The 13,249-nt window shown below is 38.6% G+C and overlaps 1 protein-coding gene across 1 annotated transcript in view; it reads right to left on the bottom strand.

Annotated features, from left to right (window-relative positions):
• The window catches only part of LOC124775131 (serine protease snake-like), a 267,718-nt gene that overhangs the window by 76,837 nt on the left and 177,632 nt on the right, over positions 1-13,249 (bottom strand). Inside the window, exons 5-6 of the mRNA XM_047249970.1 lie at positions 9,802-9,962; positions 1,014-1,104 (exon numbers count right to left, since the gene is read on the bottom strand). Coding sequence (XP_047105926.1) covers positions 1,014-1,104; positions 9,802-9,962 — 252 coding nt within the window. The remainder of the gene's footprint in view (positions 1-1,013; positions 1,105-9,801; positions 9,963-13,249) is intronic.

Genomic DNA, 13,249 nt, shown 5'->3' with positions numbered 1-13,249 from the left:
GGAATGGATAACAGCTTTCAAAATGCAGATACTGTTGTTGGTTAGTGGGCTTAGTATGGACATAAGTATGGATGGAGCCATCAGAATGGTGGAAGTCAGTGTCCAGGAATGTGGCACATTGAGCTGAGGAGGATGCTGGGAAGTGAAATGGAGAGAAGTGGGAGTTGGAAGGATGTTGGAGTGGTAGTGTTTGATAGCACAAGGCTGTGGACTAGAGGGATGTTAGTGTCTATGGGGAAGGCATCAACAGTGATGAGTGTGCACCCAGATGATAATGGAGTGGGAATTGTTGAGTGTCAGTGAAGGATGTGGTTCACATCTTTAACATGAGAACTGGTTAGTGGTGTTCATTGACAGGAGCATAATATCTTTTAGTGGGAGCACAGTAACCAGCTACAGCGGGGCATCATGGATTATTGGATTCTACTGTTTGGTGAGCTGTTACCTTTAGTCTTAAATAATTTACATTCTGCCAGGACTTTCCACAACACATTAATGAAATAAATGTTAAGTTCTCCAAATTATCTTGAGATTTACTGTAAATGTTTTGTGCATGTCTTTTCAAAATGCGATCTCAATGAACATCATGTGTGTAGTGCATGTATGGAAGAGGCACACGGGGATGTGGAGGGTGATGGTGATCCTAAGTTGAATTCCACTGTAGTGTTAATGCAGGTACATTCAGCAACAAATGCTCAGTAATACAGCTGATGGTGACTAATTTTGAACTTAATTCACAATTTAGTGCGATCTGTGTGCGACTCATTATTTATACATAGGTAAGTCATTACCTTTCTAATCTGTTGTTTTGTGTAAATGTGATCAGTAACTATATATGATGACATTTTGTTTAATTTTATTAAATTTACAACTAACACTAATAGACAATATTAATGAGAACACTTTTGTTTTGTTACATTGTGTCTTTGACTAACATGTAAAACAGCAATAATGGTTAGCAGAATACAATCCTAGTTGTTCTGAGGTCTATACTCACTTTCCAATATGTGTGCAGTGTGCAGCAGTAAGGACATAATATTCACTGATTAATGATCCCCCACAGTTCCATTCCAGATTACCATCAACTTGATAACCAATAGCGGCCTGTTAACATATATTGTTTATCACACATATGTAGCTAAGTAGTGGTGGTGGTAGTAGTAGTAGTAGTAGTAGTAGTAGAGAAGTTTTAACATGATAGGGAAGATAGAAAATCTGAAAACCAGTGGAGTGAAATGGAAATAAGGTAAGGTTATCTGGCCAGATGAGTACAGGATAACAGCAACAACAGTAGAAAGTGGTGTAATGGGAACGGGATTCATGAACAGGAAGGTAGGGCAGAGAGCGAGTTACTGTCACCATTACAGTGATAGGGTTGTTATCAGAATTGACATAAATGAACACCAACAACAATAGTTTTGGTATGAATACTGATGCTGCAAGCAGAAAATGTAGAAAGAGAAAAATGTATATGTGGATACTGAACAGGTAATTCAGTATGTAAAGGGAGATGAAAATCTAATAGTCACGGGGCATTGGAATGCATTTTTAGAGGAAGGAGAAGAAAACAGGCTCATGGAAGAATATGGGCTTGGCAGTATTAATGAAAAGACAAAGACTCAGTTCTGCTACATGTTTTAGTTTGTAACAGCAAATGGTGTCTTGAAAAATCACAAGAGGAGAAGGTACACTTTGAAAAGGCCAAGAGTTATGGGAAGATTTCAGAAAGATTACATCATGGACAGGCAGAGATTCTAAACTGAGATACTGAATTGTAAGGCATACCTGAGAGCAAATATAGACTGAGATCACAATGCAGTAATGACGAAGAGTAGGCTAACTATAAGAGACTGGTAAGGAAAAATCAGTGCACAAAGAAGTGAGATACAGCAGTACTAAGGAATGAAAAGATACACTTGAAATCCTCTGAGGCTGTAGACACTGTGATGATGAATAGCTCAGTTGGCAGTTCAGTTGAAGAGGAATGGACATCTATAAAAAGGGCAATCACTGAAGACAGACATAAAAACTTTGGTACAGGGTAGGTAACTGCAAAGAAACCATGGGTAACAGAAGAAATACTTCAATTGTTCAATGAAAGAGTGAAGTACAAATATGTTGAGCAAAATTCATTGATACAGAAATAAAAGTTACTTAGGAATGAAAGAAATAGAAAGGGCATGGACCTAAGGCAAAATGGTTGTATGAAAAATGTGAAGAAACTGAACACAAAATAATTGTTGGATGGACTGATTCTACGTACAGAGGGGAAAGACTTGTCTGATGGTGTGATAGAAAAAGAAACAGGAATAGACAGGGAAGTGCTGTGGGATCCACAATTAGAATCGTACTGAAAAGAACTTTGGAAGATCAAAGATAAGGTAGACAGGATAGAGGTAACATTCCATCAGAACTTCTAAAATCATTGAGTGAAGTGGCAACAAAACCACTATTCATATTCGGGAGTAGGATGCGTAAGGTTGGCGATATCTCATTAGACTTTTGGAAAAATGTCATTCACACAGTTTTGAAGATAGTAAAAACTTAACAGCTCATGCAACTGAGTTGCTGACAAGAATATATGTGGACGAACAGAAAACAAAACTTAAAATCTGTTAGATGATTATTAGTCTGGATTTATGAAAGGTAAAGGGACCAGAGAGGCAGCTCTGATGTTACAGTTAATAATGGAAGCAAGACTGAACAAAAATCTAGAAACTCTCACAGGATTTGTTGACTTAGGAAAAGTGTTTGACAGTGTCAACTGGTGAAAAATGTTCTAAATTCTGAGAAAATGGGGGTTAAGGTGTAAAGTTACTCATAACAGATTGAGATTTTCTGGTCTGCACCACACATCATTCAACTGAAGATGAGTGGTTCCCTTTCCTTATGTTCTGCTTGTTGTTTTCATCCTAGAATTAAAATTATGTAGTAACAACAAAAAATGTATTTCACATAAAGTAACTGAAGAAAACTTCATCTCAACTAAAAACATCACTTAGAATATAAAAAAATAACAAATATGAAAAATGAACACTTAAATCATTCTGAGGGAGCTCGAATTTATCTTATTTTATTAAAGCGGTCATTTCTCCCTATATATGTGGGAGACAACAAAATATTTTCACATTTGAAGGAGAAAATTGGTGACTGAAAATTTATGAAAAGCTCTCACCACAACAAGAAACAATTTTAATTATTGGTATCCTATTTGTGTAATACTCTCTCCCTTTTTAGCAATTATATCTTTCTTTAAACTTTCTCAGTGTCCACCTTCAATCTTTACTCTGTAAGGATTCCATACTGTGCAGCAAAACTGCAGGAGAGGATGGGTGAGCACAATGTAAGTGGCCTCTTTGGTACATATGTTACATCATCTAAATATTCTGCTAATATATCACACACTTTGGTTTGCATTCCAAACTACATTTTCTATGTGATAATAGCAAATTAGGCTGTTCATAATTGTAACCCCCAGGCATTTAGTTGAATCCACAGCTTTCAAATTTGTGTGATTTATGACATAACCAAAATTTAATGGATTCCCTTTAGTACTCACCTTGATGATCTCTCACTTTTTACTGCCAGTTTTTGCACCTTACAGGTATCACGTATGCATTATTTTGCAATAGGTTTTGATCTTCAGATGACTTTACTTGATCATAAATGATAGGATCTTCAACAAATAATCTAAGAGGGTGGCTCAGAGTCTCTCCTAAATTGTTTATATAAATTAGGGACAGTAGGAGGGTCTGCTACGGTTCCTTGTGGAACGCCAGATATCATGGATCCAGTTGTGCAACTATATCAACACACTCTAGGCACACAATTTTATTAGAATCCACTTGTAAGGAACTGTGTCAAAAGCCTTCTGGAAATCTAGACATATGGACTTCCTTAAGATCATTCATTCATGTGAACAAAGAGAGAGCTGTGTTTCACAAGAATATTTTCTGTATCTGTGCTATGTATCAATAGATCATTTTCTGAATCCTACTGCCAATCGATGTTAGTGACAGGGGTCTGTAATTCAGGAGATTAGTTTCTTTTCCTTTCTTAAATACTGGTGTGACCTGTGCAACTTTTCCTGAGTACAGATCTTTCAGGGAGCAAACAGTTATATATAATAGCTATGGCACTATTGTGACAGCGTACTCTGAAAGAAACCTATATGATATATAGTCTGTATTAGAAGCCTCGCCTTTATTTACAGATTTAAGCTGCTTAGCTCACTGAGGACATAGACTTCTAAGTTACTCGTGTTTGCAGCTGTTCTTTACTAATTCTGGGAAACTTAGTCTTCTATGCCAAAGGAGTTTTGGGAAACCATGTTTAGGAACTATGCTTTATTGGCACTGATACTGGTAACATCACTATTATCACGCAGTGAATGTATTGATTGTGTCTTGCCAATGATCATATCTCTGAATTATGTATTTCTGTTGATGTATAATGGAAAATAAGAGAACAATATTTGTTGAAATTGCTGGTATGCAGTATATTTAGGAATGCATTGTGAAAGGAGAGTATAATTTTGATTCTTCTCAGAATGAACCTTTCTATCTGCAGTGAAGTGTATCTTATTTAAAAACCTCCATTACTGAGGAAAACTGTTTGCCAGACCAGAACTCAAACCTGGAACCTTGCCATTTGCATGCTTTGCTCTTACCAACTAAGTGACACAGCCATAACTCACAGTCAGCTTCAAAGATTTATTTCTTCCACTACAACTCTCCTACTTACCAAACTTCACAAATTTTACACTGATAGTCATAACTAGACACTCACAGCCTCAAGCTGTCATGAGACACACCTAAATACTCAGCAGTATGGGCACAGCATGCAAGAGACAAGGTCCCAGGGAGGCACACAATTTTAATCAGTCAGGAATATTTCAATTTTTATTTTTGTTTGTAAGATAAAATTGTGCTGTTGCTGATATGAACATGATGCTGGAAAATACTGGATGCAATATAAATAATGAAATAATGGGAAGAGTAATGGTAACTATTCATGAGATAGTTGAACAGTTGCATGCAGATAGACATAATTGTAATTTTGACTTAGTTTTCAAACTAGGACTCTTCAGAGCTAGTACACGCAGAAACACTCCTCCCTACACAAACACAGACATAGAAAAACAAGAGAATATGGCTGCATTGTCCTGGCATTTGAAATGTGTATGGGGTATGTAAACTACCTTACTGAAGTAGTTGATCCAAATCTCTGGTACATTTCACGATACAAACTTTCTTATGTATGACACAGTACAGATAGTATGTATTGGGTCTCATCACTTTGGGTTATCGTCAAGTTTTTCATCTCATGAATTATTCTGGGACAGAAGACATACATAGAGATCCAAAGGAAAACCTACCTATATGTTTAATACTGTAGTTTTCTATTATACGATCTATTAAATACGAAATGAATAATATTCAAACTTATACAAAATGGATTTAGAATGTTTTGGTTTGAAGGTTATTATTCAGTATTTAGTCATCAGCACCCTGAAAGTAACAATATAGTTTGTTGTGTTAAAAATGTTTTATTTAAAGAGAAATCATATGACATACAGGTCATCTGGTAAGTCTTCTCTGCCCCAGGGTTTTGGGTGTCTTATGAACTCTCTCCTTTTCCTAAACCTCATCAGTCTCTTTCCTTGTGCCCTCTTCCATCCCCTTCAATGCTTCTTCCAGAAGGAGGAGCCACTGGCTTAAATGCCTTTACATGTTTTCTGCTGCCACTTGATGAGCAGATATTTTATCCATCCCATTACATTATATACCACATCTACAACTACACTATGAAAATCACCATGAGGTGCATGGCAGAGGGTATGTTCCACTGTAATTGTTATTAGTGTTTCTTCTTGTTCCATTCACGTATGGAGAGTGGGAAGAATGATTGTTTGATGCCTCTGTGTGTGCAATAATTATTCTATTCTTACCCTCATGATCCCTATGTGGGGGTACACTGGGGGTTGCAATATATTCCTAGAGTAATCATTTAAAGCCAGTTCTTGAAATTTGTTAATAGACTTTCTCAGGATACTTTATGTTTGTTGTCAAGAGTCTGCTAGTTCATTTCTTTCAATATTTATGTAACACACTCCCATGGATTAAAAACAACCTGTAACCATTCATGCTGCCCTCCTCTGTATACATTCAATAATCCTGTGTAACACCTTTTTTATTTATTTATTTTTCACAATATCATACCTTTTTATTTTTTTCTCATTATTAATTTCTATGAATGGTTTCTTTTCCTCATTAGTAATAAGAAATTTGTACATTGCCACAGAAGATGGCAAAGATAGGCTCTTAAAATTATCTTTGTAGCAAAAGAACAATGTCCAGACAATATTCAATTTTTTTAAACAACTTTTATTACAATTTCACTTGAGAGTACTTATGTTTCAGATTTCACACAAAAAGGATGTGTAACGTTTACTCATGCATCAACAATATGTTTAGTAAATGATGTGTGTGATAAAAAAATGCAAGAAAATACCTACACTAAGAGTTATCATAGACGTAAGAATATTTTTATTGAAACTTCCTGGCAGATTAAAACTGTGTGCTGGGCCGAGACTCAAACTTGGGACCTCAGCCTTTCGCGGGCAAGTGCTCTACCAATTGAGCTACCAAAGCACGACTCATGCCCCATCCTCACAGCTTCAGTTCCACCAGTACCTCGTCTCCTACCTTCCAAACTTCACAGAAGCTATCCTGCATACCTAGCGGAATGCAGTTTTAATCTTCCAGGAAGTTTCATATCAGCGTACACTCCGCTGCAGAGTGAAAATTTCATTCTGAAATATTTTTATTTGTTACGTAAATATTCATTCACAAGCATAACTTCTGCCTGCAATTACAACAAGAGTCAATAATTTCTTCCATCGTGCAAGACTGACTTTTTGTTACACACCAAGTTTGCTGCAAAATATGGCTTGTGTGATATCAGTATTGGTATGTTGCATTATATTTTTCTTATGTTGCGAGGAAGGCTATTCATGGCACCAATTTCGTTTCAACCAGAATTCATCCCTTAATTCCAGTACTGCAAGAACTAATTATCTCTCATTATGTGAATTTCATGTCGATTCATACTCGTTGTGTTATCTGTTAGGCTGCCTCCCAACACATTTATTCCAAAATCAACCAACAGACCTAACGCTATTGATGACCGATTTTCCAGGACAAAGTCACAGCTACACATTGTAATGGTACTTGAATTACGTAACCATTACAGCACCTCACCCCTTTTTCTTTTTGGATTTCTCTCGCTGCTGTTTGGGTTTCCCTGGCTGGGAGGACTTCACTGATTCAATCTCCGGGACTGAGGATGAGCTTGAAGCCCTAAGATCAGCTGCTTTAGGGCTCTTCAGCCACTGGCGGGTGTCATCTTTGCCACTAGCAGAAACCTGGGAATGGAGTGACCCAAGGGACCCCTTCCTAGTGAGAGAAGCTGAAGACGACTTACGCTTCTCCTGCTTAGGAGGAGGCAGGTGTAGTCTTCCAGCTCTGAGATGTGACTGGGGTTGGTGAAACTGATGGTGCCAGAACTGTTGTAGCAGTTGCATAAGACTATGTCATACACACAGGATGCAGGCACTCGAATTTTCTCTTAGCCTCAGTGTAGGTCAGTCGGTCCAGGGTCTTGTACTCCATGATTTTCCTTCCTTTCTGGAGAATCCTGCAGTCTGGCGAGCAAGGTGAATGGTGCTCTCCGCAGTTGACACAGATGGGAGGCGTGGCACATGGAGTATTGGGATGTGACGGGTGTCCACAATCTTGACATGTGATGCTGGAAGTACAGCGGGAAGACATATGGCTGAACTTCCAGCACCTAAAGCACCGCATTGGGGGAGGGATATAGGGCATTACATCACAGCAGATCATCATCTTGACCTTCTCGGGCAATGTATCAGCCTTGAAGGCCAAGATGACGGCACCGGTGGCAACCTGATTATTCATCGGATCCCGGTGGACACGCCGGATGCAGTGTACACCTCGCAGCTCTAAATTGGTGTCATCATCAGACTGCAAAAGAAAGTCCCTTCGAAATATGATACCCTGGACCATATTTAAGCTCTTATGAGGCATGATGGTTACAGAAACATCCCCCAGCTTGTCACAAGCGAGTAAGGCCTTTGACTGGGCAGAAGACGCTGTTTCGATCAAGACTGACCCAGATCTCATTTAGGACAATCCCTCCACCTCCCCAAACTTGTCCTCTAAATGTTCAACAAAAATCTGAGGCTTCATCGGCATGAAAGATTCCCCATCAGCTCTCAAACATACAAGGTACCATGGCGAATAAGATCTGCTGCCATCTTTAGCCTGATTTGGGGAACGATTTGGGGTCATAGTTCTGTGGGGTCATACTTCTGTACTTCTGAGCTCATGAACACTTAGAGTCTGCTAGTGTTTTACCACCAGCAAGAGATGAGGGACTATGTTTCATCGTGTGTCATCCACCCTGATGCCACCCACTCCAACCAGGGGCCCTCCTCACGGGTGCCACCTTGCCACAGCAAAGGCCATCTGGCAGGATGGCCATTGCCGGGAGTCCTGATGCCCCAGGGGAATGGGTATTTACCCCTTGGCATATGTGGGGAGTTAACGGAACAGGCATCAGCAGAGCATTCCCAGTGTGGTCAGGGGGCTACAACCAACAGGGTACATGGTGGCCTCACCACAACGGACTGGCTACCGTGCTGGATATCAGGTGCAAAAAATTCCATGGTCATCGTTGACACAGAAAGCAACACTGCATAGTGCATGGTGGAAAATGCACACAGGAAGGTGTCCTTGCCCAAGAGATGGAGAATGGGCGGGACTGCAATGCGACGACAAGAATGTGGGCCAAACCCTCAATGAATGGATACAATGCACCATGTAAGGCACCCTTCCCCAATTGGCTCGCTCTTCAGGAAAATTTTGAGGATTGGAGGTCAAACCCTACAGGGGACCATCACATAAAAGCCAAAACTTGTGAAGCTCCTTTTAGTCGCCTCTTACAACAGGCAGGAATACCTCCGGCCTAATCTTACCCCTGGACCAGCAGGAGGGTTCAGCAGTAGATAGACCGTGAACGTGGGGGATGTTGGCATAGGGGGATTAAATATGATGTTCACCCTAATGACTGTATGCTCAGCTTTTAAAACAACCAGTTCAGTGTTCACGTAAAATGCCTTAGTTCACATATGAAAGAATGAGAAGTTTTGGTAGTGTGTTCCGTTATTTGTATTTGATGTAAAAGATTCTTATGTTGTAAACATTTTATTAAAATCATTTACTTAGAAATTCTGATAATGACTCTGTATAGTAACAATTTATGATTTTCACTTATTACTTTGTAGAATAGTACAGTTAATTGCAGATCTGGAGGATATTCTTTATTACAGTTATTCACCGTGAAGGTGCTACTTTTTTAGTTTTCCTTTTTCCTGCATAAATACAACACAAAAGTTAATTCAATCAAAGGTAAAGATTACTTGAGAAAGCTATAAAATTACAAAAAGACACAATGGCCAGCTGACCTGTACAAAGCAGCACAATTTAATTACTGCCAACAGATTCACTTGAAAGTGAAAACATTTATCTTAGCTTAGCTTTTTCCACCTGTGAAAGTAACTAATTGTTTTGCAAGTTTAGATTAGTGTTTTCACTTCTGAATGTATAGGAATTCTGCCTTGTGAAATTAAGTACTGGTCAGACAATCTGTGTCTTTTGCAATTTTACAAGAAAAGTTAATTTAAAATACATAGTAAGAATTAACTACTTGCATATTTACCATGTGAGGAAACTCTCCAACATCAGTGTCCTCCCCTCCAACAATTAGTGGCAGATTCTCAAAATCACATTTGTCCACTTTTATAATTAGTGGATCAGCATCTGGAAGGAGTGGTAGAGCTTCAAATATATCTTGCACCGACCTTGTATACTCGTCACATTCTGAAAAGAAGAATTTAGAAAAGTGTTTTGCATACATAATCTCCATGAAAATGTGATAACAAACTTGGGTGATACACAAGTTGACTACAATCTATGTAGGACAGCACATAAATTAATATTATATTTTGATTTACCTTGGGTTATAATGAAGTGTACCAAAATAAAATGCTGACATCTTCAGCAGGCAAGGTAACAGTGCACACAAAGTGACAAAGTATCAACTGCCTAGTCCCTTGGTGCTTAACAGAGCTATGTTGTAGTCTCCCACTTGTTCTTACAGCACTCTTGACATCAATACATGTTTCTTCTTTACTAGGTATTCTTTTGTTAGAATAAATATACAATAAGAAACTTTCTGGCCGATTAAAACTATGTGCCAGACCGAGACTTGAACTCGGGACCTTTGCCTTTCACAGGCAAGTGCTCTACCAACTGAGCTACCTAAGAACGACTCACGCCCCGTCCTCACAGCTTTACTTCTACCAGTACCTCGTCTCCTACCTTCCAAACTTTACAGAAGCTCTCCTGTGAACCTTGCTGAACTAGCACTCCTGAAAGAAAGGATACTGCACAGACATGGCTTAGCCACAGCCTTGGGGATGTTTCCAGAATGAGATTTCCACTCCGCTGCAGAGTGCAAATCTCATTCTGAAAATATACAATGGTTACATAAAATAGCTAATTTATTATTCATGATTTATTTAATTGACATTAGTATTCACTGGAGAGTTTTCAGACTACTGATAATAGTAACACATTCACTTGTAAAAATACTGTCTTTGAATGATTTACTATACATGCACATCACACAGAGAGAAAAATTTCAAAACTCCTGCAGTCTGCAATGTTCCAATCTTAAACAATGATAATTTCCAAACTTAAGTACCCCAGTTTTATAAGCCTGTTTTTCTGATTCCAAATATTCCTACTTCTACTAGAATAACGTGTTAGTTGTTTTAATACTCAATTGGAAAATTGGAATTTCTTGACACTTTTGATGTCTATACAGAAATCAGAAATCATCCTTGTTAAATAGTACATATTACACACACACACACACACACACACACACACACACACACATACGCACAATTATCCTAATGGTATGGGAATTGGCAGATGTGTGTAAATGTACAAACAAATGATTACAATTCAGAGATATTGGATAATTTATTGAAGTGAAAGAGCTTCACAAATTGAGCAACTCAACAGTGCACTGGTCCACCTCTGGCCCTTACGCAGGCAGTAATTCAGCTTGGCATTGATTGATAGAGTTGTTGGATGTCTTTCTGAAGGACATCATGCATAATATTGTCCAATTGGTGCATTAGATAATCAAAATTCCAACGTTGTTGGATGGCCCAGTCCATAATACTCCAAATATTCTCAGCTGGATAGAGAGATCTGGCAACCATGAAGGTCAACAAAACAGTTCATAGAATGTCATCTAAGTACCACTGTGCTTCAAGGGCACTGTAGATGACAAAGCGATCCTGCTATGACAAGAAATGGTACCCCAGACCATAACTCATGGTTGTCAGGCTGTAAAGCATGCAACAGACAGTTTGTTATCCCACCACTCTTCATGACATCTCCAGACACGTCTTTGCCCTGGAATCTCACTGACTGGAGTAGAACTGTCATCAGTGATTAGTCATGCTTTGAATTAAGTCCCAATGATCAGCAAAGATGTGTTTGAGATGCCCCAGAAATGGTAGGATAGGAACCTGACTCAACAGTCATATGTCCTGAAAACCAGGTATAATAGTCTGGGGTGCCATTTCTTTTCGTAGCAGGTCCCCTTGGTTATCACCCATGGTAACTTTACAGCACAGTGGTACATCAATGATATTCTATGCACCAATTAGTTGTCCTTCATGACAAGCCATCTGGACTTCGATTTAAGCAAGATAATGTCTGCCCATACACAGCAAGAGTTTCTACTGCTTTTCATCATGCTTTTCAAAGTCTATCTTGGAAAACAAGGTCGCCAGATCTCTCCTCAACTGAGAACATTGAGAGCATTATGAGCAGGGTCCTCCAACTGGCTCAGGATTTTAGTGACCTAACACACCAATTGGACAGAATTTGGTGCAACATCTCTCAGGAGGACATCCAACGACTATCAATCAATGCCGAGCTGAGTAACTACATGCATATGGGCTATAGGTGGACCAACATGTTATTGACTTATTCAATTTGTGAAACTGTTGCTCCTTACATCATATAGTTTTCCTGAAATTTTAATCATTTGTTTGTCTCTACATGTACATCAAATTTATTGATTTCCATACCATTCAGATAATCACTTTGTGCTGCGTAGTTTTTTCCCTTCCTTAGAATATAGACTATTTTCTACTTATGCAGCTTGTAGTTAAAAACATTTGCTTCTTTGCCGGATGTATCTTTGTTTGTCCTCTGATTTTCCAATTTTTTTATGTCATTATTCGAAATGTAATAAGAAAATATTATTTTTAATTTTTCACATAGCTATTAATCGGCTTGATATACAAAGACACAGTCAGTTGTTAGTTCGCACTCATTGTGAGAACAACATGCAGCCAATAATTTATGAGGCTGGGCCTAACAGTCAGCTAGTACTCGATCTATGTTGCGTGATGCAATTTTCAATGTGTCTAGTGAACACACAAATCCATTCATTAAGTCATTGTTGTAGTTGTTTTCAGTCTGAAGACTGGTTTGATGAGGCTCTTCACACTACCCAACCCTATGCAAGACTCTTCATTCTGGAATAGCTACTGCAACTTACATCCTTCTGAATCAGCTTTCTGTATTCATCTCTTGGATTCCCTTTAAGATTTTTAGTCCTGTCCCCTCTCTTCCACACAAACACACACACACACACACACACACACACACACACACACACACATTTACATTTCCCTCCAGTACTAAACTGGTCATCCATTAATGTATCAGAATATGCCACATGAACCGATCCCTTCTTGCCAATTCTATTCAGTACCTCCTCATTGGTTACATGATCTACCCACCTAATCATCATGATTCTTTTGTAGTACCACATTTCAAAAGCCTCTATTTGATTCTTTTCTGAACTGTTTATTGTCCATGTTTCACTTCTATTCAAGACTCATTCCAGACAAATACCACATAACAGACTTCTGAACACTTAGATCTATATTCAGTGTTAAATTTCTCTTCTTCAGAAACACTTTTTTGCATTACTGGACTACAATTTATATGCTCTCTAATTTGGCCAACATCAGTTATTTTGCTGCCCAAACAGGAAAACTAGTTTCATTGAT

This window comes from Schistocerca piceifrons, chromosome 2 (assembly GCF_021461385.2).
Source record: "Schistocerca piceifrons isolate TAMUIC-IGC-003096 chromosome 2, iqSchPice1.1, whole genome shotgun sequence".
Lineage (NCBI taxonomy): Eukaryota > Metazoa > Arthropoda > Insecta > Orthoptera > Acrididae > Schistocerca > Schistocerca piceifrons.
Note: the sequence above shows the minus strand (reverse complement) of the source record. Positions and strands in the feature narration are given on the sequence as shown.